At 44.6% G+C, this 23,426-nt stretch overlaps 1 protein-coding gene across 6 annotated transcripts in view; it reads left to right on the plus strand.

Annotated features, from left to right (window-relative positions):
- LOC138579456 (protein FAM118A-like) overlaps positions 1-23,426 on the plus strand; it is a 334,356-nt gene that overhangs the window by 83,369 nt on the left and 227,561 nt on the right. For 4 of the 6 annotated variants that reach the window (XM_069649786.1, XM_069649789.1, XM_069649788.1 and 1 more), the window contains exon 2: positions 4,332-4,442. In XM_069649786.1, the coding sequence (XP_069505887.1) occupies positions 4,342-4,442 (101 nt within the window). In that variant the 5' untranslated portion in view covers positions 4,332-4,341. The remainder of the gene's footprint in view (positions 1-4,331; positions 4,443-23,426) is intronic. The other 2 variants (XM_069649790.1, XM_069649787.1) reach the window with 1 other exon arrangement.

A 23,426-nucleotide genomic window follows, 5' to 3' on the forward strand; every position in this document is an offset into this window, starting at 1 on the left:
AATGACAGGCCTTCATGAATGGTTCCAGCAGCATCGCTTGCGCTCCTTTATGACATCACTGTGCTGGGAGCGTGCCAATATCATACATCTGGAACAGGGGTGCTTGGGGCAACAACAGAAGTAATTCCACTGCTTCCTATAAGGGAGGAGCTGGGCACATCGCGGGACAACAACAGAAGTAATTCCACTGCTTTCTATAAGGGAGGAGTTCGGCACATCGCGGGACAACAACAGAAGTAATTCCACTGCTTTCTATAAGGGAGGAGTTCGGCACATCGCGGGACAACAACAGAAGTAATTCCACTGCTTCCTATAAGGGAGGAGTTGGGCACATCGCGGGACAACAACAGAAGTAATTCCACTGCTTTCTATAAGGGAGGAGCTGGGCACATCGCGGGACAACAACAGAAGTAATTCCACTGCTTTCTATAAGGGAGGAGCTGGGCACATCGCGGGACAACAACAGAAGTAATTCCACTGCTTTCTATAAGGGAGGAGCTGGGCACATCGCGGGACAACAACAGAAGTAATTCCACTGCTTCCTATAAGGGAGGAGTTGGGCACATCGCGGGACAACAACAGAAGTAATTCCACTGCTTTCTATAAGGGAGGAGCTGGGCACATCGCGGGACAACAACAGAAGTAATTCCACTGCTTTCTATAAGGGAGGAGCTGGGCACATCGCGGGACAACAACAGAAGTAATTCCACTGCTTTCTATAAGGGAGGAGCTGGGCACATCGCGGGACAACAACAGAAGTAATTCCACTGCTTTCTATAAGGGAGGAGCTAGGCACATCGCGGGACAACAACAGAAGTAATTCCACTGCTTTCTATAAGGGAGGAGTTCGGCACATCGCGGGACAACAACAGAAGTAATTCCACTGCTTTCTATAAGGGAGGAGTTCGGCACATCGCGGGACAACAACAGAAGTAATTCCACTGCTTCCTATAAGGGAGGAGTTGGGCACATCGCGGGACAACAACAGAAGTAATTCCACTGCTTTCTATAAGGGAGGAGCTGGGCACATCGCGGGACAACAACAGAAGTAATTCCACTGCTTTCTATAAGGGAGGAGCTGGGCACATCGCGGGACAACAACAGAAGTAATTCCACTGCTTCCTATAAGGGAGGAGTTGGGCACATCGCGGGACAACAACAGAAGTAATTCCACTGCTTTCTATAAGGGAGGAGCTGGGCACATCGCGGGACAACAACAGAAGTAATTCCACTGCTTTCTATAAGGGAGGAGCTGGGCACATCGCGGGACAACAACAGAAGTAATTCCACTGCTTTCTATAAGGGAGGAGCTGGGCACATCGCGGGACAACAACAGAAGTAATTCCACTGCTTCCTATAAGGGAGGAGTTGGGCACATCGCGGGACAACAACAGAAGTCATTCCACTGCTTTCTATAAGGGAGGAGCTGGGCACATCGCGGGACAACAACAGAAGTAATTCCACTGCTTTCTATAAGGGAGGAGCTGGGCACATCGCGGGACAACAACAGAAGTAATTCCACTGCTTTCTATAAGGGAGGAGCTGGGCACATCGCGGGACAACAACAGAAGTAATTCCACTGCTTCCTATAAGGGAGGAGCTGGGCACATCGCGGGACAACAACAGAAGTAATTCCACTGCTTCCTATAAGGGAGGAGTTCGGCACATCGCGGGACAACAACAGAAGTAATTCCACTGCTTCCTATAAGGGAGGAGTTCGGCACATCGCGGGACAACAACAGAAGTAATTCCACTGCTTCCTATAAGGGAGGAGTTCGGCACATCGCTCCGGTTTCAGGCACCTACAATTCTATACCCACTTGTATTACATCCTCGTCACTAGAAAGATAATTGTAAGGTCAACCGATGTCTATGGCTTATGTTTTGTCCTGTTCTGTAGTAGATCTAACATTAAAAATGGTTGATCTTACCAGATCAAACAAATATGTATAAAAATGAATGACTATTTTTCCAAAATGTTGTTGAGGGGCGGGGGAGGGGGAGAGGCAGCCCGTCTTCTTTGCATCCAAATATTTCAGCACCTGTGTTTGATCTAACAAAAAAAAGTCTGTTCTTACCTGGATTTAACGAATATCTAACCAATGACATTGATTTTTGCAAATTATTTGGTTGGGGGAATGGGGGAGCAACAAGATCACTTCGGGTTAGCCACTCTTAAATAATTGCTTATAACTCCTGTTCTTCAGTAGATCTAATGTTAAAAATTGTTGATTGTACCGGATCTAATGAATATGTTTTAAAATTAATGACTTTGTTTCCAAAAATGTGTTGAGGGGGGCCAACCCCCTTCCTTTGCAGCCAAATATTTCAGCATCTGTGTGTGATCTAACAAATAAAAATGCCTGATCTTACGGAATATAACGTATAACTAACCAATGACATACGTTTTTGGAAATCTTTTGATTGAGGGTGGTGACTAGCTTACTACAGGTTAGCCCCGACCCTCTAAATAATTGCGTATAACTCCTGTTCTGTAGCGGATCTAATGTTGAAAATGCCTGATCATACAGGATTTAACGAATATCTAACCAATGACATACATTTTGGTCCATGTTTTGATTGAGGGGGGCTAGCTACGGGTTAGCTCCCCACTAAAGAATTGCTTATAATTCCTGTTCTGTAGCTGATCTAATGTCAAAAATGGTTGATCAAACCAGATCTAACAGGGATCCAACAAAACATTTTATTTTTTTATAAAAGATCACAAAGAGGGGGGCTAACCCGGGAATTTCCATGACACCCCTGCAGCAGACCGGACTGCACATGGCTGGGCCTATCCTCGCTATTCTGGCACATCACTGCATAGCGAGGCCTTTAACCACTGTTGGCAGCCATTGATTCTACAGGCCCCCTGGTGCTACACAACATGTTCTCCCTGCCACATGCCTGCCTGACGGGGCCACCCCAAAGCGCTGCCTTTGACTCATTTGCTCCTTAAATGTTTCATGGCTGTTGCTCTACACCTCCCTCCGTAGATATGCTGCTGCCCCCCCCCACATTTCATTAGTGATGTTGCCTTGGATACCACCAGACTGGACATTAAGCTAAGCGTGCATGCTGCTCACTACATAGAACCATATGAACAACTGGCAAGGCGGCACTTCCCATCCACATGCCTCTTCCTGTGCTCCCCCTTCATGCTTACATGAAGAGCCATTTGGCATGAGGTACTAGACATAGCTATGACTTGCACTCTGCACATTCCCTTACACCTAAGAGGCACGCACTGTGATACTTTACTTGGCAGTTCTATCACTCACCAGTGTGCAGAGTGTACACATGTTGGGTAGCAGGGTCTAGTGAGTGATGCATGCCTCAGTGCGCGGTTGTCCGGACTGATTGATGGTCCCCCATGGGTTGGTGCACCTGACACGGCTGTCACAATGGTTTTAGTCATTTCTCTGTCATGAAGGTTTGAAGGCATGACAAGATGGCCCTTTGCATTCTTGACATTGGTCCACAAGGGTTGTACATGTGTGACTGCATATGGAGCTGTCTAGGAATGTGGCCAGGCGGATATAGTGGGCAGTGTCATGTGGCCGCCATGAGTTGTGGAATGAGCTGGGGTCCTGCAGCGAGGCACCGGGATCAGTGGTTTCACCACTCCCCCCTCTGGGGGCCAGGCTCTCCCTCGATGCAGGGACACCATGGCCTTGTCTCCCTCCTGAAGCCAGTCCACCACTTCTGAATACCATGAGCTCTGTAGGGCTGAGAGGACACCGCTTCCACCTTGTATGCAACAGAGTTGCTTTTTATAGCGCTGGTCTTTGCAGCAGACACCTCCTTAATTAAGAGTCTCATCCACAAACCTTGATTTTACACACCTGGCCTACCAACCGAAACCTCCCGATCCACTAGTTTGGCTCATTTTAAGCAGAGGGCTGTCACCGTGCTGGGATTCTGATGGACTGAGAATTCCAACCTGGCCACCACAGTGATTACAGACTTTTGGGGGTTTTCTCTGGCGGTACAAGTATGTGCAATACATTTACCGCTCCCAGGATGGTAAACCTGTGTTCATTTTGGAGTGGTCAAAATAGCGCTGTGATTGTGCTATTTAACTCTGGCGGACTCCCAACACGGATGCCACCAAACTTGCAATAAGAGCCGCAGCCTGCCATCCCAGCATCCTACCTATTCATATGTGGTTGTTGCCTTCATTTGTCCATGTACTGGGTTATCTTGCTAGGCTCCATGAGGTTTTCAGAGGTATGTTGCTCCTTATCTATGTCCACAGTAAAATGCAATGACAAGGTCAAAGTTTCTGCTGATTTCCCAAGCTATGCCTGATCTTGTCTCCTCTCTTGCAGCAGAAGCTTCATGGCGGGATGTGCCTTCGTCAAGCAAGCATGTCCAGAGAGGGACTTTGCTGATCGTGGCTCGAGTCATTCTGCCTCTATGGATCGGCCACTTGGTGTCAGGTCAGTAGCAATCTTTTAACCCTCCATGCCATCGTGGTGGGTCAAAGTACCCCATCTAATTCCCAGTCACATAGCACTCCAAGCAAAAGAGGCGGGAGGGAATACTTGCAGTTCTGAGAAAAAAGATGATATAGAAACAGATAGTTGCCCCGTTACACATTTTCTGGAAACATTCAGAGTGTGGAAGGCACCCTGTTGCTTTTCAATAAAACCCTACCCATCCACCACCTTTGAAATGCGGTCAAGTGATAGCTCTGTCACTTTCAGAACGTGCCCCACCCGTAGGTCATCCCACATCATCCAGACTAAGTTCATTCCAACAACCGTTGTACCCAGGTTTACCCCAATAGTCCTTATACCCAGGTTTATCCCAAAAGTCTTTTTACCCAGGTTTATCCCAATAGTATTTCTACCCAGGTTCACACCAACAATCTGTATACCCAGGTTTACCCCAACGATCTTTATGCCCAGGTTTACCACGTTTGGCTACTAACTGTGGCTACTGGTCAAACATGGCTGTGCCATGAAATTCTGCCATCTTGTTTTTTAGCCTTCTTCCTGGCTTCAGAGGCTAGGAAAATCCTTGTAAGGGCTCCCAGTGACCGGAAAAGCAGGAGCTTTTGGCGGGCTACTGGAGAGCTGTGTGTGTTTGCTGGCAGGATGTGGGCTGGGACATTCTGACTCCAATCCACAAACTGGTTTCAGTGTGTCCAAGTGGTATGCATGAATGTTCCCGCCAGTGGTCCTGATTGGACCACTGCTGGGGTGTGAGTGTCGGCTAGGCCTGCTATTGGCTACTGGGATTTTCAGCTGTTACCTGGCTTTTAGGATAAGAAGAGGACCCCTGCACCCTTTCTTCGGAGATCCTGGAGAAACCTGAAGGAGCCAAGTATGCCATTCAGCTGTGAGATTCATGAAGAGACCTGAGACCCGACTGAAGGAGGCATTGCAACCAACTTCTGCTGCTGTCCTGGAGGAGCCATGTCTTGCTCTTGATCTTTAGTAGCCCTGCGAAGGAGCTACGACCCTTGGATTGGGGTGGGGGACCATCATTTCCGACATCTGCTCGGTGCCATGACAAAGAAAGCCTTCGCAAGCACCCTGGAACCGTCCTGTCACTGACCAGCTTTGGTTTTTTTGGTCTACCGTGCTGCCGGCGTCACTGTACTATGGTTTCAGTCTGAAACTTGGGGGATCCCCAGCTGGCACCGCAAGACTACCTCCTGCAAAATGTCGGCATCCTGGCATCAAGGGGACCTGAGATAGAAGGGAAACTCCAACTGCCGCTGCTGAGTCCTTTTGCGTCGCTGTGCACAGTGACTAACGTCCGAAAATTGCTTACCTGAGCTGAGTCCAGTCCTGAGAGTTTTACTGTGTTCGTTCAGAAAAATGTAATTGAACAAACACAGTAAAACTTTAAAGCTGCTACTTTCAAGAAAGACTTCCATCGCCTCTCCACATATTGTGCTTTAAAATATAGTATGTGACAGTTGGTTCCCACACCAGATCATGAGGGATAGAACAGTTTGCCCCACCTATTTTCTGAAGTGGCCCCTCCCATCATCACTTAGCCCCCATCCCAAAATATAGGTTTTCGTTGCGCCCCTGTTCGCATAGCCCGCGGTTAATGAAAAACCTCTGTATTTGCAGAGTAGGAAAATGCTTTATGGAACATCTCTTTCAGTATTTGCGGAGACGCATGCAAATCAGGAGGTTCCCCACTTACCTTTCACCAGAGGAACAGAGAAATTCCAACGGTTGGCAAGCAGCAACCACTGTCATACAGAATACCCATCCATAATGGCAGACCCCATTGAAGTAAGTATTCAAAAGGTCTGGGAGCCCCTCTACCAAGAACGAACACGGGCATATAACCTGTTTTATGGGCAGGGTTTGTCCATTCCTGTATATCGCGATCTGCAGGAGCTGCTGAACCCTGAAGACCCACAAAGGTGTTTGGTTAACAACCAAATCTACTGCAGCTGAAATCTGAGGGAAAGGGATGGTGGATAAAATAACAAGCACCAGCTTTCTGTCTTCACTCTTGTGGAGATCTGCAGAGGACTAGAAAACACAAGGATCATAGATTATTTCTGCTCTTTCCTCTGATCCCACCCTCCATAACCCAAAGTACTTTCTGTAACTGTGTTCCTCCTCGAAGAGCTGCAAGGTGTCGTGTCCCGCACGCATGCAGTTAACAAGGGACCAATGAGATGTGCGCATGCTCGTGCGTGCGCAAAGGAGATTTGCTGCGTTTGCGGCACAATGAGATATAATAAGATAAGCCCAAGTTACTACCGGCTCGATGTCCCTCATTTCTAGCATGGCGGCGTGCAGGGGCCTAGAAGCCTGTTCCAAGGAGCACCACTAAGCAGGACAAGATAGGAGTAATTGGTAGTTTCCTGCTGGATTGGCAGAGAACCTTTCTTTCCAGTTAACTACCAGGTTTTGGAGTTTGTGGAGGGTGTGGTAAGATTCTTGTCTTGCTACTTAAACTTTTTGAACTTCTTCTTTTGAAAATGTGTTTCTTCTGATAACTTAACCCAGCTCCTATTTAACAGCTACTTCAGCTTGTAACCTTTTTGAAAATAATAACTTCTACTTGACATAGTTGCCCTGCTTCCTACAGAGCCCAGATTGATCGAAGGAATGCTGCCAATCTGCAAGGACAGTTGGGAACACGAGTCTCTTGCTGGAGTGAACGCGGTGGCTCGTTGGTGAGCGCGCGCAAAGCCAGGCCACTGACGTCCCAGGGACATGCGCACTCAGGTATCTGTTTCCTGAGGAAAGGGCGCTCTCTCTCTGACGATGCGCACGCATGCGTGCACGTGCTGCCTCTTCCCAGCTTCTACGACATGCAGCTCTCACCAATCCAACGACGTCTGAGAGAGAGAGAGAGAGAGAGAGAGAGAGAGCGCGCGCTGTTTACATTGAGGGGATTCCTCTCAGAAAATGTTTCTCAAATCAATTATAATGTCCAAAACAACTGTTTAAAGAAAACGATAATCCCAACAGTTCAACACTCTGTTTCCTTAACTTATCAAGAACAGTCTCTTCATACAGAATAGGAAACGGGGTGCCCCACTGTAACACTGGATGTCCCTCGCAGATCAGCGCTGAATGGATTTTCCTCCTTTAGTAAAACACTGCCCCACCTGAGTTGAGGCCTTTATCAGGGACCCTCACCTAAACAGGATCATACTGCTTGACATGGACAATGAAAGGCAGTTTAGAATGCCTGCCTGAACCCCAAGAGCTGAAACTCCACCAATCAGCTCTCAGTTCCATTCCCTCCATGATGGTTTGAGAAACTCTCCTTCTACAAAGAATAATGTTAAGGCCCAAACGAACACAAGCTCCAATGTGCAAAATCTGTGAATGAAAAAGTGAATGAATAAGTGTACCTCCCAGCCCTGATAGTACCCCCTCTCCTAAGCTCTGCCCTTAGGGCCAGATTTTGTCAGATTTCTCCTATGAAATCTAGCAACTAACTGCAGGGCACGACCATCCTCTGAACATTCCCAGGATCACTTTTCTGGTCTGAACCCCTCTAGACCTCCTTGAATCCAGAATGGTCTTAACTTCATATTCCTCAGAATCCAAATCATCGATAACAGGTTGAGGTGAGGAACTTAACTTAGGGCCTCATTACACGGTAGGCGGTGAACCATGGTTCATGCCGGTAAAATACCGGCACCACCTTGGTGGAAAGGGGAATTACCGCCCTATTCCAAGGTTGGCAGGACGGTAATTCCCCCTTCCCCCATTGCCCTTCCCCATTCCCATTTTTGCCCCATAGGGCTCTATGGGAATGGGGAAGGCGCTAATTACGGTACCGCAAATTGCGGTACCGTAATTAGCTCCCTGGTCCCTTTGCAGGTTGGTTTTTAACGCCTGCAAAAAGCAGGCGTTAAATTCCCCAACCCGCAAAGGGACCTCGTAGCAAGGCGGTAAGGATTTACCGGTACCGGTAAAATACCGGTACCGGTAAACCCTTACCGCCATCCGTGTAATGAGGCCCTCAGTCTCCTTGACCACCGGCTTCAGTAAACTGACATGAAAGGTAGGGTGAACCTTAAGATTAGTTGGTGCCTTTAAGATGACCGCCACAGGGTTAATTACTCTTTCAACTTCAACCTACAAACCTGGGGCTAAACTCGCTTCTTCCCTTCAATCTGAGATACTTTGTGAAAAGCCAAACCAAATCTCCTGAATCATACATTGGCCTTGATCTGCGCTTCCTGTCAACACATTTCTTAAAGTTAGCCGTACTTTGCTGCAAAGCTTTAGTCACCCTTTCTATCCCTATCCTCATAGCTAACATTATCTCTTCCACTGCAGGGTTAGAGAACTATTCCCTCACTAATTCACGAAGGAAACCTGGGGGAAACCCCCAACTATAGAAAAAATGAGACCTCGAGATCGAATCCTTCTTAGAGTTATTATATACAAACTCAGCGATCCAAAGCAAATCAACACAACCCTTGCCTTCCTGCCAGAAAAATCGCAGATATTTCTCCAAATCCTGATTCACCTCCTCCACCTAACCGTTTGTCTCAGGATGATAACCTGAGGACAGTTGAATTTCAATTCCAAGTTCCTTACAGAAAGCTTTCCAAAATGTAGATACAAACTGTGATTCCCTGTCAGAAACCACCTGACTAGGCAGCCTATGCAGTCGAACAACGTCCTGAAGAAAACTTTGAGTAAGCCTAGCCGCCGTAACCTGCCCCTTGATTGGTATAAAATGCCCTTACTTGGTTACAAAATCTACCAATACAAGAATGGCTGTACACCCCTAATCCTTTGGAAGGTCAACTATAAAATCTAGGGCTAAAGTGTGCCAAGACGTGGTGGAATAAGCAGAGGTTCCATAAATCCTGCTTGTTTCCCCACGACAGCCTGAAACCTCGCATAAACCGTCCAGGTCTTCACAGCACTTAGCATATCTTCTCTCATAGTCTTCCACCAGATAGTTCTTTATACCAGCTCCAAAGTCTTACAGAAACCGGGATGTCCAGCCAGAACAGATTTGTGACAGTCTTTGTGGACTCTTTCCCGCAGACATTCCTCTGGAAGAAATAGCCTGGTAAACCCTCGGAAATGGATCGAGCAGTATCCTGGCGGGCCCATTCCCACATCTGATCCAAAAACACACTCTGCTGAATCTCACAAAACAAGGCCTTATCCTTAGTTTTATTGGCAGAAACAAAATGTTCTTCCGAAATCAAAGGCTAAGGGCACAGTTCAACTTCTTGTTCACTTCCTGGAAATTGTCTAGATGGAGCGTCTGCCTTTCCATTACATTTGCCTGGCCTGAAAGTCACAATGAAATCATAATCAGCAAAAAACAAGGACCAGCGCAATTGCCTCGGGGTTAGGGTTTTGTCTGACTTAAGGAAAAGAAGATTCCTATGATCTCTAAGCTTATCGACCGTATGCCAAGTTTCCCTAATGTAATGTGGCCACTCGGCAAATGCAGATTTGTTGGCTAGCAGTTCCCTATCCATAATAGTGTAATTACATACTGCAACAGAACATTAAGCCAAATTATGAAGTTGACCTCTCTCACCATGCCGTTGTGACAAAACAGCTCCAATTGCTAAATTTGAAGTGTTTACCAAGACTTTAGAGGGATCTGGATGAAGCACAATTGGCCCAGAAACAAATTTGCCCTTTAAAGTATGAAAGGCTTCCTCCGCCTCCTGACTCTAGATAAACTTGACCCCCTCCTTAAGAAGCTCAGTGATGCGAGGTATGATCTCAGAAAATCCTTCGATGAATCTCCTACATTAACTGGCGAACCCCAAAAAACATTGTTCTTCCTTTACCCGAGTGGGAGTTGGCCAGTCCTTCACTGACTGCACCTTTTTGGAGTCCATCTCTAGACCCCGAGGAGAGATCACAAATCTGAGAAAATTCCACAGTTTCAGTGTGGAACTGACTCTTTTCTAACTTGACAAAGAGATGATTTTCTCGCACCTTGCCTAGAACCTGTCTAATGTGATCCTGATGTTGTTCCAAATTTTGGGAAAAAACTAAAATATAGTCTATGGGCCTCATTACGAATCAGGCGTTAAGGGGTTAACGGCGCCGTAAACGGCGCCGACCCTTAACGCCTGATTCCGAGGTCCCTTAGCGCCATGGTGAGTTTAACACCTGCTTTCTGTGATTAGTTGTAAGGAACTGAAAATAGTTTTTCTTTAGTATAGGCTTTTTACTTTGACAAGACGCCACAAGGACTGCCTCATTTTTCATTTGATGTTCGACGCTTGCTCCCATTTTAGATTTAGGTGTAGCTTAGGCGTTTTTCCACCATGCACTTACAGTTTTATAAACACCCTTGTACTGTGATCACTTGTGTTTGTCTTTACTGTTGTCACCATGAGTTCCTTACAATGGTTGCACTCAGTCTCTTTCTCTTCCTCCTTCTGTCTCACCTGCACCGTGCCTCAAGGTTCTGCTCTTTTGCCCCTTTTTTTCAACTTATATATCCAGCCTCTTGTTAAGCTGATACACTCTTTTTGTTTTTCAGCGTTTCTCCTATGCTGATGACACACAGATCTGGGTGAGGCTATATCTATCCCACGCTGCCTCGGCTAAGCATGGCCGTTCCTGCCTTCTGGCTATCCACATGTGGATGGGCAGAAATTCGCTTCACCTTAACGGCGAAAAGATGGAGGTTCTAGTTGTTGTCCCCTCTCTGGCATCTGCTGGCTTGTCCCCAGCTTTCTGGCTGCCTGAGCTTGGCCCTTTGCCTACGCCCACTTTGGTGGTGAAGAACTTGGGGGTAAAGCTCTCTGAGTCCCTCTCTATTCAGAGGCAGATCAGTGCTGTCTGCCAGTTGGTCCACTTTAAACTGCGCATTCTGCGGAAAATGCTTCCCTATCTTCTGATTGCTCTTCGTTCATGTAAAGACTGGTAGGGGGTGTCTGTGCTTCCGCTCTCTATATGGTAGATGAGAGACACAGAAGACCCCAGCCAAGATTCTCTATTGTGGTAGCAATGGACTAGCAATCAAGGCCTAGCTTCTCAGGAGGTGATGCGGGCTGGTTCTTAAGTACAGTGTAGTCCCCGAACCCCCACAAAGGAATGTCCACACACTGTATTACTGAAAACACAGTCTTTATATAATTAATATTCAAAGGTATGTACACAATCACAATAACGCACTTTGTACTTGGAAGTCAATACTGATAAATATATACACGTCTAGATTGGTACCACTAATGTTATCAAATCTCATTAAAGTGCATCAACTGTACGGTTAAAATGTCACACAGATCAATAACGAGTAAACCAGCAATAGAGATAGGAAGGAATGCAAGATGGTTGAAACAATAGGCAGAATACTGGCCCCGTTACCTAGACACAGTTCTGTGTGGAGATCCCCCCACCTGGGCAACCTGTAAATAAAGATATATAGCTCAAGCCCAGTCCATATGTTCAATAGTCTTACTTCTTCCTGTTAAGGTTTTACCCCCCAATGTACCTGGTGGAGTAGAGTTCTCCGACGATGCACCGACCGATCCTTCTTGAGTGCCTCCCTTTCAGGCGGGAGCCACGGATCGTCGAGAGGTGTTGGGGAACTTGGCGTTCGGTGTCGGGGAATCGACGGCCCTTCTTGAGTGCCCTCCCTTTAAGGCAGGAGTCACGGGTCATCGAACGTCCGACGGTGAACAGGGTGAACTATGGCAGGGAAGTGGCAGCTTCGTTCCTAGCGGTGCTCGTCGACGACAGAGAGTTGGCATCCTGCAAGGAAGAGACGTGCGGGGCACCTCGGTGACAATAGTTCTGGACCGCAAAGAGATGATGAAGAACTGTGGCCCAGCAAGGGCGTCGAGTCGTCGGCGTCTCTGCGGTCTTTAGGTGGCGGGAAACCGACCGGTGGATGCTCCTCGGCGCGTCGACGGTCGGGCCTTCTCCAGCGGGAGACAAGCGTGTGACGATACAGACGAGAGCGTCCAATGATCAATTGAAGTTCTTAGGCAAACGGGAGCACGGCGGCTCCGGTCAGCGACGGCGGTCATCGACAGTGGCGGACAACAGTCCGAGTGCTTCTCCTTGGAGTTCCGGAGCAGTCCCCGTATCGGGTCGGCAGCCTGTCGAAGGTCTGTCTACCAGGGAGCGTTTGTAAAGATCAGCTGTGCACGATGGTCCCTCGTAGCTCGGGAAGAGGGCGCCTTACCAGGTCCTCTCTGGGTCAGTCCTTGGAGGCACAGCAGCTTTCAGATTGTGAAGGAGAGCAACAGCAATTCTTCTCGTCCAGCAGGGCTTCAAGGTCAAGTGTCAGTTAATCCAGTTACTCGTCGTAGTGGACTTCAGCTTCTGAACACGATTCCTAGCAGTGAGAGGTCCCCAGATATACTGTTGATCTCCCATTCATTCCGCTGGGTCACACTCAAGCATCCAATCACGACTACGGGCATTCATGCAGGCAGGCAGCCAATCAGGCACACAAGGTATTCAGGCCATTCACTTCTCTCCAGACACTCACAACAAGTTATGTGTATTGGGACAAGTACCGAGCCATTCAACACTCCAAGCTGCATTCATACCGGTTTCGGGCAGGGTTGTCTCAGTCATTGTGTCAACCACCAGATACTAGACACCCACAACACAGAATGCATATTCGTCACACACTCTATTCACCCAGGTCCCACCCACAGGAGGTACCCACAACATACATCACCGGGAAGGCTCCAGGTGGTCTGACTGGGCCTTCACAACAACACCATATATGGCACTTCCATCCAACAGCCATTCAGGGGGAAGGGACAGAGTCAGTGCTTCCCAGGACTTTGGGAAAACAAGGTAATGGGTAATAGAAAGCAAAAGGCCACCGGGGCCATCTTGTTTTCCATCAGGGATCAACTGATCCCAATGGCAGGGCCGGGGTATCCTAAAATGGCCAAAATGGAGGATACTCCGCGCACCTGTCTGTCAGGTCCCAGGTTAGGTAGGGGTACTTTGTAAATGAAATTAGATTATAGATTTAATTAATTTATTGTTTTAATCTGATTTTGGGTTGTTGATCTTAACTTCTGTTCATCAGAGTGCTAACTCCCCAAACCAACATGGTGGCAGTAGTGCCAGTTCCTGATTGGAAGTTTCATGAACCTCTGACCTTCCATACAATTCTAAACTGCCTTTCATTGTTCACCTTCAAGAAGGAAGGTCCTGTTTTGATTAAGTTCCTGCGTCAAGGCCTTTTGATGAGATTCTGGTGAAGTTTACAAAGATAAATATTGTTTCCTGAGAAGCTGGTCAACGTGGGACAAGCTCAGCTGATAATTTGGTGGGAGCGTCGCTTTTTCTCAAGCTGGAGAAAAGTTGCTTTATTTTTATCACTTTATTCATGTTAGGTATTTATTTAGTTTAGGTATTTAGATTCGTTTCATTTTACTTCAAAAATCTGCTTGACTTTTATGACTCTGTGTAATTGACACGGTTTTGAATTTCTGACATTGTACTGAAGGAAGAAGCGTTTGGAATTTTAACTGCGCAGTTTTCTTAGATCAGTGCTTCAGAGCCTTCATTTTTGTTTCACGCATGCGCAAAGGAGAAGTGTCCTTGTTTTACTGCTGTGTCTCGTATCTGATCTGATTTCAAGTCTGTCAGTTTCAGTACGGTTGCGTGAATGAAGATTGCTTAAGGAAAATACCTGAGCCTAAGTTTTTGATGTTGTTTAACTTGAATTCATAAGGCTTTTAATTACGCTTGCGCGCCATTATATAAGGTGGCTTCTAAAAATATTCACTGTGCGCATGTGGAAAGTAAAGACACATTGATTTCATGAGCATAGCACATTTTTCTGAAGGATAAGGCAGCGCCTGAACTTGTCTATTGTGCGCATGTCAAAGGCAAAAGCAGTTGTTTTCGTTAGCATTGCGCATGTGCTCAAAAGGTAAACAGCATCTGAACTCATTTACAGTGCTTAAGTCAAAAGCAAAGCTTCGGATTCCATTAGCATTGCGCATGTGCTTCAAAGGTTGAACAGGATCTGAATTCATTCTTATTGTTCTTGTTTAAAGTTTTAAAATACCATCTGAACTCTTAATTGCGCATTTGTTACTAAAGTAAAAGGAACATCTGAACAGGAATACAATGTGCTTGAGAAAGGATGAAATGCAATTGAATGAATGAACACTCGAAAGTGATTTCCTCTTTAATTTAAGAAGATTGCACATTCTTGAACTCATTATTTTGAGCATTTTTGGTTGAGGAACAAAATGCATTCTTAAATTCACATTGCCCTTCTGAAATTGAACATTGACTGTGCAAGATAAATTCTCAATGGGTCTTTGTGAAAAAGAAGTTAATTAATCTCCAAGGTTATTTCGGAGATTGGACAGGTATGGGTTTAGATATTAAATTATTTGATATTTAGAGATTGAGTTAATTTAATGCATGTCTTCATTATTTAATAAACATTAATGTCTCCTTCTACAGATTGCAGCCCACCAGAAGTAGGCGTCTGTCGTTTGTTATTTTCTCCACTTCCCCTTTTCCCTTGGGAGTGTTAGTTCTTCAACTGGGTTTAAGACAGTTGTTGATCAAACGTTCTTGAGAGATCTGTGGGGCTCAGCATCTCCTGCAGACGCAGACGCCAGGACCGGACAGATGAAAGGCCAAAAAATAGTCTGCCTGGTTTGTTGAGTCTCACAGATTTCATCATGGAACAGTTGGGAGAAGTAATCCAAGAACTGAGAGAAGAATTAAGAGTTTCTCATTTAGAGAATTCAAAATTACATAAAAAGGTGGAGGAGTTGGGAGTTAAGATGACTCGGATTCAAGAATCCATTGGGGAATCTAGAACCCAGAGAGTAGGGTATTCTGGGGAAGGATTGTCTTCGGAGTTGGGAGCCACAGGGAACAGTGAACAACAACCCCCAGTTCTGGAAAGAGCAGACGGGAGAGATGAAGATAGAGTAGGAAGACACATTTTGAGTCAGACATCAGTTCCTTTAGCGTCCCCAGAACGTTTTAGTGGAGATGTTAAAACATTTTCAACTTTTGTTACACAGTGTGAGTTACATTTCTTGTGTCGTCCTGAGAGTTTTAGAACTGACATGGCTAAAGTTGCATTTATGTTATCTTATTTAACTGGAGATGCATCATCTTGGGCAGTTCTTTTGGTTGCTCAAGAGAATCCAATTTTGAAAGATGTTGTTCTATTTAAAGAAGAGTTTCGAAAGATGTTTGGAAGAAGAATGATTTCACAAGAGTTAGATGGGGAACTGTTAGATTTAAAACAAGGAAATAAGGACTTAGTGAGTTATGTAACAGCTTTTAGAGCTCTAGTTTTGGAAACAGGGTGGCCAGAGGACAAGAGATCGTCCTTATTTTACAGAGGTTTAAGGGACGAATTTAAAGACGCTTTATCAACCATGGTTGATCGTCCCACTTCTTGTGATGCCTTAATTGACTTAGTTATGCGAATAGATTTTCGATTGGGAGAAAGAAGAAATGAACGTAGAAAGGGTTTTGGAGAGGTCAAGGTGGGTCAGCGTTTTGAAAAACCTAGAATGGAAGAAAGGAGTAAAGTCAGTGAACAGTCAGGCAAAATAAGAGGACCATTATCTAAAGAGGAGAAAGATAGGAGAAGAGCTAATCACTTGTGTTTATATTGTGGGCGTAGTGGTCATTTTCTAGGGAATTGTCCTTACACTCCCAAAAGAGGGCAGTCCAATGTTTCTCGATCTCAACAGGTGGCGAATACCCTTCAAGCGGCTGTACCTCATGTAACAATTAACGTATCCTTATTCTTGGATGATGTTTTAAAAGGATCAGGACCAGCCATGATTGATTCAGGGGCAACTGGTAATTTTATGGATTGGGGATTGGCTCGGTCTATGAAAATTCCATTAGTTGAAAAAATAGCAGTAGAGCAAGTAAGAGCAGTAGATGGTTCTCAGTTAACCTCGGGACCCATCACTCATGAAACTGTTCCTTTGTTTATGACACTGGTTAAAGATCACTCTGAGTATATTGTCTTTGAACTTATTGATGCTCCTCAGCTACAAATCATTTTGGGAATGCCTTGGTTGACTAATCATAATCCCACAATTGACTGGGGAAGAAGAATATTAGATTTTCGATCAGAAATTTGTAAGGAACATTGTTTCAATTGTAAGTATGAGATCAGAGATGAGAGTATTGAAAGTGGAAGAGTGGTGGCTTTAGCTCAAAATGGATTTGAAGAACATTCTATTGGAGCTGTGATGGGTTTTTTGCCCGAGTGTTATAAAGAGTTTACTTGTGTGTTTGATGAGGTTGAAGCAGGGGAGTTACCGCCACATCGATCATATGATTGCAAAATTGATTTAGAGGATGGAGCAATCTTACCTAGTAGTAGGGTGTATGCCTTGACCGAGAAGGAAAATGATTACTTGAAGGAATACATTGAGGAAAATCTCAATAAAGGGTTTATTAGACACTCACAATCTCCTGCAGCTTCACCATTGTTTTTTGTACCCAAGAAGGAAGGGAAGCTCAGAGCTTGCATTGATTATAGATCTTTGAATAAAGTCACTGTTAAGAATCGCTATCCTTTGCCATTGATTCCAGAAATGTTAAACCAAATTCAAGGAGCAACCATTTTTACTAAATTGGATTTGAGAGGAGCTTACCATTTGGTTAGGGTTAGGGAGGGAGACGAGTGGAAGACTGCTTTCAAAACACGTTTTGGTTTGTTTGAATACCTTGTGATGCCATTCGGATTATGTAATGCTCCAGCGGCTTTTCAATTCTTTATTAATGATGTTTTGAAAGAATTTCTAGATCTTTTTGTCGTAGTTTATATTGATGACATTTTGATTTTTTCACATAATTTGGAGCAACATTATCAACATGTAAGACAAGTTTTGAAGAAGTTACACGATCATCATCTTTTTGCTAGTCTTGATAAGAGTCAATTTCATACTGAAGTGGTGGAGTTTCTGGGTTTCGTGATTTCTCCTCAAGGGTTGGAAATGGATCAAAAAAAAGTCAGAGCAGTGAAAGATTGGCCGACTCCCACTAAGATCAAGGAAGTGCAAAGTTTTTTAGGTTTTGCTAATTTTTATAGGAGATTTATCAAAGATTTTTCATCCATTATTCCTCCTATCACTAGACTTTTAAAAAAAGGTGTACCTTTTCTTTGGAATCAAGAAACGGAAGAAGCTTTTAACACCTTGAAGAATAGATTTATTTCTGGTCCTATTCTTTTACACCCAGATCCAACACAACCATTCTTTGTAGAAGCAGACGCTTCTAATTTTGCAGTTGGAGCTATTTTATCTCAAAGGCATAAAGAAACTGGTCAGCTTCATCCAATAGCATTCTTCTCAAAGAAATTTTCTGCCGCAGAAAGTAACTATTCAATAATGGATAAGGAATTACTTGCAATAAAAGCTGCATTTCAAGAATGGCGACATTTTTTGATGGGTGCCAGAAATCCTGTCACGGTGCTTACTGATCACCGAAATTTACTTTTTCTTAAGTCAGCTAAGACTCTTACTCCCAGACAGTTACGTTGGTCATTATTTTTTGCGGATTTTGACTTTGTAGTGACATACAGACCTGGGAAATTAAATGGTAAAGCGGATGCTTTATCCAGACAATTTCCTGGTTGTGAAAAAGAATTGGAGTTAAGACCTGAACCTGTAATTCCTGAAGAACATTTTGTTTCAGCTAACTCTTCTAAAAAAGAAGATTTGCAGGAGTTAATTAAAATAAATCTGAATATTCAGAAGATGAAAGAATGGGCACAGTTGGATGTTAAAAGAACTATTAAAAATGGTTTACCTTATTTTGAGGATAAGTTGTATCTCCCGAGTGAGGACCTTAGAGAGAAAATTTTACAAGATTGTCATGATTCAGTTTTAGCTGGACATCCGGGTTTTCATAAGACTTTGGATTTAGTTCTACGGCATTTCTGGTGGGAAAGTATTAAGAAAGATGTCTTAAATTATGTAAAGACTTGTGAAGTCTGTGCTAAGTCAAAACATGAGACTGGAAAACCTGCTGGACTTCTTGAACCCTTGCCTATTCCTCCTCGGCCTTGGCATACAATTGGTTTAGATTTTATTGTAGATTTACCTAACGATAGAGGATTCTCCACAATTCTGGTAGTGGTAGATTGTTTCTCTAAAGAGAGTCATTTTATTCCCATGAAAGGAGGAGTTACAGCTTCAAGTCTAGCTAAAAAATTCATTCAAGAAATTGTACGATTGCATGGAGTTCCCAGTCAAGTTATTTCAGATAGGGGGTCTCAATTTGTGTCGAGATTTTGGAAGGAATTTTGTAGGAGATTGGGTTTGAAGATAAAATTAACATCAGGATATCACCCAGAGGCTAATGGTCAAGTAGAAAGAATCAATCAGGAATTAGAAAAATATTTAAGATGTTTTGTCGAAGGAGAGTTTGAGTGGGTGGATTTGTTGTGGACAGCGGAATTTGCATATAATAATTCTACTAAAACCTCTACTTCCATGTCACCTTTTTTTTGTGGAAGAGGTTATAATCCTCGGTTTCTATGTGAGAATGATGGAGTAAATGAGACATGTCCAGCTGTGAAAGATATAACTGAAATAATTCAGAAAGGTTGGGCTAAAGCAAAGGAAATGTTACAAAAAAGTAAGTCTGAGTATAAAAGATTTGCAGATTTTAAAAGAAAGAAAAGTCCAAGTTATGCTAAAGGTGATTTAGTCTGGTTATCAGCAAAAAATATTAAATTGAAAGGAAAAAATAAATTTTGTCCTAAGTTTTTGGGTCCTTTTGAGATTGAGGAAGTGATAGGACCAGTATCAGTCAAACTTAAATTGACTACTAATTTGAAAATTCATCCAGTATTTCATGTAAGTTTATTAAAACCAGTGTCAAAAGGAATCAGAATGAGACCAGTTCCTAAACCAATTGTTTTGGAAACTAATTCAGAAGAATTTGAGGTTAAAAGAATACTTGATTCTAGAAAAGTAAGGGGAAAGATTCAATATCTTATTGATTGGAAGGGGTTTGGTCCTGATGAAAGAAGTTGGGAGTCAGAATCTGATATTCATGCGGAAAGATTAGTATCTAAGTTTCACAGAAGAAATCCAAATAAACCTGGCCCTGAGGTCAGGGCTTAAGGAGGGGGTACTGTCAGGTCCCAGGTTAGGTAGGGGTACTTTGTAAATGAAATTAGATTATAGATTTAATTAATTTATTGTTTTAATCTGATTTTGGGTTGTTGATCTTAACTTCTGTTCATCAGAGTGCTAACTCCCCAAACCAACATGGTGGCAGTAGTGCCAGTTCCTGATTGGAAGTTTCATGAACCTCTGACCTTCCATACAATTCTAAACTGCCTTTCATTGTTCACCTTCAAGAAGGAAGGTCCTGTTTTGATTAAGTTCCTGCGTCAAGGCCTTTTGATGAGATTCTGGTGAAGTTTACAAAGATAAATATTGTTTCCTGAGAAGCTGGTCAACGTGGGACAAGCTCAGCTGATAATTTGGTGGGAGCGTCGCTTTTTCTCAAGCTGGAGAAAAGTTGCTTTATTTTTATCACTTTATTCATGTTAGGTATTTATTTAGTTTAGGTATTTAGATTCGTTTCATTTTACTTCAAAAATCTGCTTGACTTTTATGACTCTGTGTAATTGACACGGTTTTGAATTTCTGACATTGTACTGAAGGAAGAAGCGTTTGGAATTTTAACTGCGCAGTTTTCTTAGATCAGTGCTTCAGAGCCTTCATTTTTGTTTCACGCATGCGCAAAGGAGAAGTGTCCTTGTTTTACTGCTGTGTCTCGTATCTGATCTGATTTCAAGTCTGTCAGTTTCAGTACGGTTGCGTGAATGAAGATTGCTTAAGGAAAATACCTGAGCCTAAGTTTTTGATGTTGTTTAACTTGAATTCATAAGGCTTTTAATTACGCTTGCGCGCCATTATATAAGGTGGCTTCTAAAAATATTCACTGTGCGCATGTGGAAAGTAAAGACACATTGATTTCATGAGCATAGCACATTTTTCTGAAGGATAAGGCAGCGCCTGAACTTGTCTATTGTGCGCATGTCAAAGGCAAAAGCAGTTGTTTTCGTTAGCATTGCGCATGTGCTCAAAAGGTAAACAGCATCTGAACTCATTTACAGTGCTTAAGTCAAAAGCAAAGCTTCGGATTCCATTAGCATTGCGCATGTGCTTCAAAGGTTGAACAGGATCTGAATTCATTCTTATTGTTCTTGTTTAAAGTTTTAAAATACCATCTGAACTCTTAATTGCGCATTTGTTACTAAAGTAAAAGGAACATCTGAACAGGAATACAATGTGCTTGAGAAAGGATGAAATGCAATTGAATGAATGAACACTCGAAAGTGATTTCCTCTTTAATTTAAGAAGATTGCACATTCTTGAACTCATTATTTTGAGCATTTTTGGTTGAGGAACAAAATGCATTCTTAAATTCACATTGCCCTTCTGAAATTGAACATTGACTGTGCAAGATAAATTCTCAATGGGTCTTTGTGAAAAAGAAGTTAATTAATCTCCAAGGTTATTTCGGAGATTGGACAGGTATGGGTTTAGATATTAAATTATTTGATATTTAGAGATTGAGTTAATTTAATGCATGTCTTCATTATTTAATAAACATTAATGTCTCCTTCTACAGATTGCAGCCCACCAGAAGTAGGCGTCTGTCGTTTGTTATTTTCTCCACTTCCCCTTTTCCCTTGGGAGTGTTAGTTCTTCAACTGGGTTTAAGACAGTTGTTGATCAAACGTTCTTGAGAGATCTGTGGGGCTCAGCATCTCCTGCAGACGCAGACGCCAGGACCGGACACTGTCAAATTCAGCATGGAGCTGCCACCAGCCCATACCCTGCTTTGTGGGCCACCCACAGGTGCCCAAAAACATACACTAGGGGCACAGGGTTGTACCCCCACCCATGGGTGCCATAAGGGTATCCCACGGGTCTGTTCACCAAACCAAAAGAAAGAGAGCTGCACCGCCAGGAGTCCCACATGAACTCCTGCGCGGAAAACACGACAGAACACACGATGAAAAGCAGTAAAGGACAAGGATACGGAGGCCCTGTCCCTCCGATGCATTTCCAGCATCACAGTCGTCCCCCCCCAGACTGAGGTGGAGGGTGCCTAATCTCCCACGGGATAGACACCCTTATCCAGACGGTCAACATACCTTCTGGAAAGGCCATCTGCATTATTGTGACTCTTCTCTGGTCTGTGCTCTATGGTGAAGTCTAGCCCTTGCAGGCTAATGGACCACCTGAGCAGTTTCTGGTTCTCACCCTTCATCTGCATAAGCCACTTTAGGGGCTTATGATCTGTTTGGACCTTGAAGGTAGACCCCGTAAGGTAGGGCCTAAAATGCCTAAGGCTTCAAACTATACTAAAACACTCCTTTTCAACAGTAGCCCACCTAAGTTCTCTACCCTTGAGTTGTCTACTGATGAATATGATAGGATGTTCTCTCCCTTTGGCATCTAACTGGGACAAGACAGCTCCAATTCCGGTGTCGCAGGCATCCGTCTGGACGATAAAGGGTCGGCTGTAGTCAGGCGCACACAACACGGGTGCCCGACACAGACTTTCTTTCAAGATTTTAAAGGTCCTCTGACAGTCTTCAGTCCAATTGACCTTCCTAGACTGCTTGGGTGAAGTCAGAGCTGTCAGTGGTGCAGCTATGGTTCCATAGTCCGCCATGAAATTGCGATAGTACCCAGTGAGACCCAAAAAGGCTCTCACTTTGGTTTGAGTAGTGGGAGTCTCCCAGTCCTGTACATCCTGTACCTTACTGGGGAGAGGTTGGATTTGACCCCCTCCTTCCTCATGACCAAGATACGTGACTTTCCCCAGAGCTATCTGGCACTTGGTGGCCTTGATAGTGAGGTTAGCCCTCTTTAAGGCCTGCAACACTCTACCCAAATGGGTCAAGTGCTCTTCCCAAGTGGAACTGTAGACGGCAATGTCGTCTAAGTAAGCCACACAAAAGGCTTCCAGCCCACTGAGAGCATGATTGACCAATCTCTGGAAGGTGGCAGGGGCATTCTTTAACCCAAAAGGCATGACCCTAAACTGGTAGAGTCCCTCTGGGGTGGAGAACGCCGTCTTTTCCTTGGCATGGTCCGTCAGAGCTATTTGCCAATAGCCTGAGGTGAGGTGAAAGGTGCTCACAAATTTGGCAGCACCTATGGTGTCCACGAGCTCATCCGCCCTGGGCAATGGGTGCGCGTCAGTTTTGGTGACGGCATTGACTCCTCGGTAGTCCACACAGAACCTCCAATCCTTGGTACCGGCCTGGGAACTTGCCTTGGGGACAAGGACCACTGGACTGGACCAAGGACTGGTTGAGGGTTCAATAACACCCAGATCCAACATCTTGGCGACCTCAGCCTGGATGTGGTTCTTAACCGTACCTGACATTCGGTAGCTCCTGCTCTTGACAGGCACGCTGTCACCAGTGTCAATCTCGTGCTTAGACCACGGTGTAAGGCCTGGCATCAGAGAAAACAGAGAGGCATACTGCTGGAGCAAAGTCCTGCAGGCCCTCTGCTGTTCGTTTGTCAAATCTGGAGAGAGCTGCACCCCCTCCACTGAGCCATCCTGAGGGTTGCTATGCAGCAAATCAGGAAGGGGCTCACTCTCATCCTCTTCTTGCTCTGAAGCCAGCAAGAGACATGAGACTTCTGCTCGCCTATGGAACGGCTTGAGCCTATTAACATGGAATACCTGAGGGGCTACCCCTGGGATTCCCATGTCAAAGAGATAATTGACCTCGCCCATCTTGGAGACTATCCGGAAGGGTCCAGTCCATTTATCTGCCAATGCCCGAGGCTTGGTAGGCTCCATCACAGGGACCTCCTGTCCCGGAGTCCACTCCACGTGCGATGCTTTAAGGTCATGCCAGTATTTGTTCAATTCCTGGCTGGCCTTGAGATTCGCCGTTGCTTGTCCCATCATCTGTGTCATCCTCCGTCTGAGGCCTAACACATAGGCCCCCAC

This window comes from Ambystoma mexicanum, chromosome 3p (assembly GCF_040938575.1).
Source record: "Ambystoma mexicanum isolate Mex_15411 chromosome 3p, UKY_AmexF1_1, whole genome shotgun sequence".
Lineage (NCBI taxonomy): Eukaryota > Metazoa > Chordata > Amphibia > Caudata > Ambystomatidae > Ambystoma > Ambystoma mexicanum.